We start from the raw sequence: 7,500 nt of genomic DNA, 5'->3' as shown, positions 1-7,500 counted from the left end.
AGGAAGGCATAGCCATGGACCCCCAGCTGAAACACAGAGCAACCAGGACACACAAGGTTAGCACAGAGGGCATGTACTGAGTAGCGGTGTGTGTGGGCATGTTCTGAGTTGCAGGGATGTGTGTGTGTGTGTGTGTGTGTGTGTGTGTGTGTGTGTGTGTGTGTGTGTGTGTGTGTGTGTGTGTGTGTGTGTGTGTGTGTGTGTGTGTGTGTGTGTGTGTGTGTGTGTGTGTGTGTGTGTGTGTGTGTTACCTTGTATCGAGGTGCTAGTCTCATAAGCTCTTTGAGTGGAACATCAGTGCCAACCACCCCCAACAGGATCCCATGGGAAAGCTGCAGACACACAAACACGCATGCACGTAGACACACACACACACACACACACACACACACACACACACACACACACACACACACACACACACACACACACACACACACACACACACACACACACACACACACACACACACACACACACACTCTTTAGCCATGACACACATACAGACAGTTGCACCAAAGTTGAGTCACAGACACAGTCTGCTCTGTTTTTGTGTATATTATTTCCTTTAGTGTGTGTGTGTGTGTGTGTGTCTGTTTGGGCGCGCGCGCGTGCGGTAACATGCCGCTATTCTATTCCGACATGCCGCTATTCCGACCGACATTGATGTCTATAGTCGGAATACCGGCACGTTTCCCACAGAGATATGCCATGTCTGTGGTTTGTGCTACGTTTCTCAGCTTTTATCAGTTTAGGGAGAATAACTCTTACTCTAACCCTAACCAAATAGCGGCATGTCGGATGTCGGAATAGCTGTATGCCGGAATAGCGGTATGCCAGAATAGCGTGCGGTCCCTGAGTGTGCGTGCGTGCATGTGTGTGTCAGTGCGTGCATGCATCTGTGTGTCTGTAAATGCGTGCATGCATCTGTGTGTAAAAATATACTGTGTGTACAAGTGTATTTCCATGAGTCATACCGTTTCCTCTTTCTTGCTGAACACAGGCATGGCCACTGACGTCATCAGCAGAAGACTCTGGGCCTGGGTGTTGAAGAGCTGTATGCACAGATGTTAACATTAGCATTTAGCACCTGTTATTGAATTGTGCTGTCCACTGGACAGTGATTGACTCAGTCTTCGCATTAGCATCTAGAAACAGTGGTTCACTGCAATAAACACTGCTACAGTGTTTTTAGAGGATATAATCATCTGGATTAGCAGAGATGAAAACAGTGCTCTATCGTTATGCTCTACTATCTAGAAATTAGCACTCAAAGCCCTACTACACTCTAGAAACTCACAGTATTTATACTTACCTTTACTGTACACAGAGATCCACCTCTACATAATTCCACAGTATTATAAACCAGACATACAGTAATAGACTAAAACTACAGCTAACGTAACATACGATCAGTTATTGAGCAGACAAAAGCTAGGGTAATGGAACATTATACCGGTAGCAACGTAGTCTGTACTTATAGTCGCTACGCTAGCACTAATGCTAATATAGGTGCTAGTTTTGTGCTAGGTGCTATGGGTAGGCCTATAGCTTTACCTCTTCAGCATTGGGCAGCTGGGAAGATATAAAAGATGGAGGCAAGCTCATGAGAATGGTACACACACATGGAAATGGCACGCAGACATTAGAGTGACACACACAGAAAAGAATCAGAAACAAGTGAAGTGAAGATAGAACATGGAAATAAGCATGACACCAGAGATTCTTTAAGTATAGAGATATGCCAATGTAATAGGTTGCTATGGGCACCTAACATGACCAGGTTCCGGTCTGCCTAAAAGGGCGTGTCATAATACTCCTAGCATTAAATAGAACACTCCTTAGGTCTGCCTAGGTCTGCCTAAAGGGGGATTTCCCCCCTCTCCCTTTTGCAATAATAGAACCCAGAAACAATGGGCCAATGGAACCTCTCTCTCTTTACTCTCTCTGATGACACAGTGTGAATCATGGTACTACATGGATCATTCTATGAAATGGATGCCTTTTCTTTGTCAAAATTTGTCAAAATTCGAGTACTCTTTGTTGCCTTTTAAAATACTGGATGTAATGTCACACACATATACATATTTGAAAAAAGTATGGGGCCATCTTAGGGGTATGCCACTATTTTGGGCCTTAATACAGTTAAAATCGTTGGCTGGGGTTTATAACGGTGTCAAAGTGTCTTATTTTTAATGTTAAGCGTTGTCTTGCTTTAAAAGAGGGAGCATGTCGCTAAGCTAGTGAAAGTCAATGGATCCATGTAGCATGCTACAATGCTACACGGATCCATTGACTTTCACTAGCTTAGCGACATATTCCCTCTTTTAACTTGTCTTAAAGCAAGACAACGCTTAACATGAAAAATAAGACACTTTAACACCTTTATAAACCCCAGCCAACGATTTTAACTGTATTATGCCCCAAAATAGTGGCATACCCCTTTAAAGCCTCTTAAATATGTTTTTCAGTATTCAGGGTAGGTTTTTAAAATGTTTCAAGATATTCTCTTAAGTTTTTTACTCCAATATTTACCCTCCACATGTTAAATGATTAAGACATACAATTGATAGCTATTTCAAAGACATTTTGCATCATCGTTAAAGGCATTATTTCACTGGGACATAAAAGGCACCAATTTTGTAGAATGGCCCACATATGATATGATTGAAATAAACAAATCATGACTGACTTGCAACAAAAGTAGAAACCGGTAGTATGATTTGCAACGGATAAAAAATGGAGAACAAAGACATGAGACGGACAATGAGCGATGTGAGTACAATGTAAGTATAGTGAAAAGGCCACGAGGTCATACTCACCACACTGTCCATGTAGGCCTCTGTCCAGATGATGTCATGGTCATGGTTGATGACCATTGGTCGACTGAGGACATGGAGGTACTCCATCACATTCTCTTGAACATCAGCCAGGGTGGAGATGTGTGTGTAGTATCCTGTACACACACACACAAGCATGTACGCAAGCACATACGCATGTGTGTACGCACGTGCGCGTACACACAAACACACACAGACACACACACAGACACACACACACACACACACACACACACACACACACACACACACACTTAATTAACAATTAAGCCGATTAATCAACCAACAATTGCTTTGGATAAACTATGTTTTAACTGATTGTGATACTGTTGTTCTGTTTCACATGCATACATACATACATATATATATACATACATACACAGACATAGTACATATACTCCTTTTACACACGTAGCTATGACCTTATGCAGTACACACCTCATTCTTGTCAAGGAGAGGTGAGTGTGCTACCTCAACTGCCCACTAGATGTCTCTACTCACATAGATCTTAGTGTGCAGCAGTGTGCATCTCATTGACACAAAGATGTTCAGTGTCTCATGCACCGCACTGAATAAATCCAGTTTTTACTTCAAACCAAACCAAATGGAAATACATTTCTTCACAAAATCACAATCAAACACAAAAAAATAAGCGTGTGTGTGTGTGTGTGTGTGTGTGTGTGTGTGTGTGTGTGTGTGTGTGTGTGCGTGTGTGCGTGTTTGTGTGTCAGGACGATCACTAGCCATTTCCCCGCCTTCAGCCTTCAACACACCCTGCTCACATTTCCCCAATTAATCTTTATTTTATGCAGTGCTGCACAAGATTAATCAGAGAGTACATTCTTCATTTCCTGTTTAGACTTGATGTATGGAGTCCTCCACACAGGGGCCTTCCAAAGCTGAACTTGTTTGTAAAAGTCATGCTATTTCAATGTGGAAAACGGGGCAATGTTTGAAGTTTGAATGAGTCAGCTCATTATAATTACTTTCTTCTGCTCTCAAACACACACAGTATTGTCTCAGATATTATTGGTCTCCATTAATATCACGGGGCTTTTCTGACATCTCAAACAACACATCTGCATTTTATATTGTCAGTGAGTGTATCTAACGGCACAGTGAGTTTTTATTAAACAATATCCCATTTTTTGGTATTATAGTTTTCTTTTTTTCTTCATTTGGATGTTTTATTTCGTTGCTCCACCTGGTACTTGGTGCTATGTGCATAATGTGTGATGATATGATGCCATGATAATGTATTAGGACTGTGTGTGTGTGTGTGTGTGTGTGTGTGTGTGTGTGTGTGTGTGTGTGTGTGTGTGTGTGTGTGTGTGTGCGTGTGCGTGCGTGCGTGTGTGTGTGCATGCGAGTCCACTGCCTGGTGTAAGCTGCTTACGCCTTTCAACACACTGATCTTTAATAGTGGACAGACTGAGTGCACAACAGTGAACCAGCTGGCACACTGACACACACGCACACACACAAGCACACAGAGAGAGAGAGAGAGAGAGAGAGAGAGAGAGAGAGAGAGAGAGAGAGAGAGAGAGAGAGAGAGAGAGAGAGAGAGAGAGAGAGAGAGAGAGAGAGAGAGAGTACACACAATGACACGCACACACACAATGTCACCCTCCTTGGCTGCATTCTTGTCCCTAGCTCCCCAGGGGTGCGGTAACATGTTATGCCACCTAGATGTAATCCTTATTCTACCTTGATGGAGTCCTGATACATTTCTTATTTGGCTCCGTTATGGTCACAAACTCGAGCCTGGCTATCGCCACTTCAGAGCTTTGCAAGCATTTGGTCTGGCCGACTCAAGTTGCCAAGATAAAACTGAAAAATAGTCTGCTACGACCAGGATTTGTCAGATGAATGAACTTGCGAAACGTTCTGCAGCGTCACAGTTAGCAAGGCCGGGCGCAGGCTACCCAGATGGAGTACTGACGTATCCCTTGTTTGCTTCCGTTATGGCCCCTATGTTGTCCTTCAATTGCACTGCATACATGTAGGCCAGCTCCATAACACTAGTATGCTTAAGCATTTGATGTACATAATACAGGAATACAGAGACACATTAGCACGGGCTCCTGATGAAAGGAAGCTAGCTGGCCCTGCCGTAGTCAAACGGTTGGGCACTCGTCTACCATGCGGCTGACCCGGGTTCAATTCCCAGCCCGGGTCCTTTGCCGGCCCTTCCCCGTCTCTCTCTCCCCACTCGCTTCCTGCCACCACCTTCACTGTCCTATCATAAATTAAGTCAAAAACACAAAAAAAAGAAAAAAAAGAAAGGAAGATAGCTATAAGGACGTGACATTTGCATTAGCATCCAGCAGGCCTCTAAAACTACAGTTGATTGGCATAAAAATGGCCTCGATTGTCACCTATGTGCAATGCGTAAATGCACTGTACAGGTAGTGTATGTAGCATATTAGGCTGGTTCCACTCACAGAGGCAGCCCTTTACCTTTGTTATTACAGGCGATCCACTTCATGTTGTCGGCAAAGGTGAGCTCTCGACCAATCAGGTAGGTGAACACCCGCACCTGTGGAGTTGAAGGGGAGAGTTGCTAAAGCCTGGTAGCCCTTTCATGCAGATAGGATCGTACTGGTTGCTGAAAAAGTACATGCTAATAACATTGCGATGACATTACAGAGAGTTTTAACCCATTTAACTCATTGGCTGCCTTGGCCGTTGAATGACGTCATTTCGAATAGTGACGCCCCCTGCCTTCGACGTCGTTCGCCGATAATTGCGTTTTTTTACAGCCAGACCTCGAGGACGGTCTGACCTATCTTCTGTATAAATTTCAAGCCTCTAGGCATTTTCTAACTGTTCCTGTAGGTGGCAGAAGTGTCCTTAGGAACAGTCAAGGCAGGGCTTAGTTCAGACCAGGAGGAAATGTCAAGACAAAAACACCCATTTTTTACTATTACAATCTCAAAAGTAGCATAGAAAAATCATTTTTGAAAGTAAAGCACCTGTGACAGTAGTCTACTTTCTTGCCCTCTGATTTTAACACAGGTAGGCTACTGATTTTAGTGTCAGAGCCTGACCAAAAAAAAACCTTCCTCTCATGACCAAAATACAACCCCCTGTTGCTATCTAGCTAGAAGGCATTGTAGCTAGCTTGCCCAAAATACACCATGAGATGATCTGTGTGGCAACCTTTCATTTTGGATAATGTGATCAGCCTACACAACATCAGGATGATGCTTACAAAATATCATCTAACAGGAGAATGCACGGGACTAGTGGTGATGTTGGGAATGCTTGGCTATAAATTTCGCTATGCTAGCTAGCTAGCTAGCACGAAATCGCTAACAACTTACAACTAAGCCTAAATAAAGGAGCCTTGGTAAGTCAACTATTTTTACTCATTCTACAGTTATTTTTTATGGATCTGTATAGTATGATCAGCTTACTGTATCATCAAAAAAGACAGGGGGGTTGCAGATTCTTGGAACAGAGTAGCCTTTGTGTCTGGTCAGATGCAGTCAGCTCACATGAGAAAGCATTGCACTTAGCCTCAAACCAGCTAGCCTTCACCACTCCAATCGGCTTGTGAAATGTTGGATATGTGATCAGTACTTTATCAAAAGAAAATTCATTGAACAATATATGACAAGATCACTATAGCAGAACCATGATGACAGTAATCATCAATCTGCAAATTGTCCGCTCTGCCAAAGAAGCTGCAGTAAGCTACGCTAAGCGGAGCTGCCTGCCTACCTGCCTCCCTCCCCCACAAGACACAACACGGTACTATTTCTGGAGGAAATAAACCAGCTGTGATTCCTTCTCCAACGAGGGGAGAGAGAGCACAATCAGAGGGAGAGGGAGAGGGAGGGAGTTCCCGGCGTTAGGGGCACCTGCTGTCATGATCCATTCTGCGCGCCAGCAACTACGGTAAACCAAAACACCCTTGTTTTCGAGTCCACCCCCGTTATATTTCAGTATATTAGGTTGAAAAGGTCATACAAACGATCTTTTGTTCAGGCTACAGATGACAGAAGACTCTGTAATAGCATCTGATAGGTTTGGAGTTGTTAGGATGATGCCATTATGGGCAAAAACGTTTGCAGTTATAGTTCTACTTCAAATGGCGTTTTCTCAGCTTTTTGGCTAGAAAGCAGCATTTTGGCGAATTCCACTTAATTTCAACAGATGATTATGAAAGAACGGAAAGGGGTAGAGAGACACCGTTTTTTTCTAATGACAGATGAGCGTCTAATCTGTGTTTTGATAGGTATGGTGTTGACATAGACACAGAACTCAATTTTCTGTGAGCCTCCAAAAAACGCCCAAAATGCTGAAAAATCTCTGGCACTCCGAGGTACTCTTTTATGAAAATGGCTGGCAGCCAATGAGTTAAGACATGGCATTATAAAGTTGCTGTTACCAGAATGTGGCAATGACCAAGTTGTAGTGCATTACTAAAGGCCCTGTATTATGCCATAGCAGTGTAGTACTATGGTAGTTAACTTTTCAATGACTATTACAGTGCATTATGTGGCTACCTTAACAAATTAAGAATTGGTCATTGCAATTTTTGGTGACAATAAGGTTATAAAACTGGCTCTACATTCAAGAGTTTAGGTACAGCATATGGAGCAATATACAGGGGTGTGTGGAGGAAGGAAGTTACATGTCAAATGCAATGGAG

The 7,500-nt window shown here is 43.1% G+C and overlaps 1 protein-coding gene across 1 annotated transcript in view; it reads right to left on the bottom strand.

Annotated features, from left to right (window-relative positions):
- cacna2d4a (calcium channel, voltage-dependent, alpha 2/delta subunit 4a) overlaps positions 1-7,500 on the bottom strand; it is a 179,393-nt gene that overhangs the window by 124,177 nt on the left and 47,716 nt on the right. Inside the window, exons 12-16 of the mRNA XM_063216987.1 lie at positions 5,301-5,379; positions 2,823-2,956; positions 978-1,055; positions 252-332; positions 1-26 (exon numbers count right to left, since the gene is read on the bottom strand). The exon at positions 1-26 is cut by the window's left edge and continues 49 nt beyond it. Of these exons, the coding sequence (XP_063073057.1) occupies positions 1-26; positions 252-332; positions 978-1,055; positions 2,823-2,956; positions 5,301-5,379 (398 nt within the window). The remainder of the gene's footprint in view (positions 27-251; positions 333-977; positions 1,056-2,822; positions 2,957-5,300; positions 5,380-7,500) is intronic.

The sequence above is a fragment of the Engraulis encrasicolus genome, chromosome 15, assembly GCF_034702125.1.
Source record: "Engraulis encrasicolus isolate BLACKSEA-1 chromosome 15, IST_EnEncr_1.0, whole genome shotgun sequence".
Classification (NCBI taxonomy): domain Eukaryota; kingdom Metazoa; phylum Chordata; class Actinopteri; order Clupeiformes; family Engraulidae; genus Engraulis; species Engraulis encrasicolus.
The sequence above is the reverse complement of the archived record's forward strand: the minus strand, read 5'-3'. Positions and strand labels throughout refer to the sequence as shown.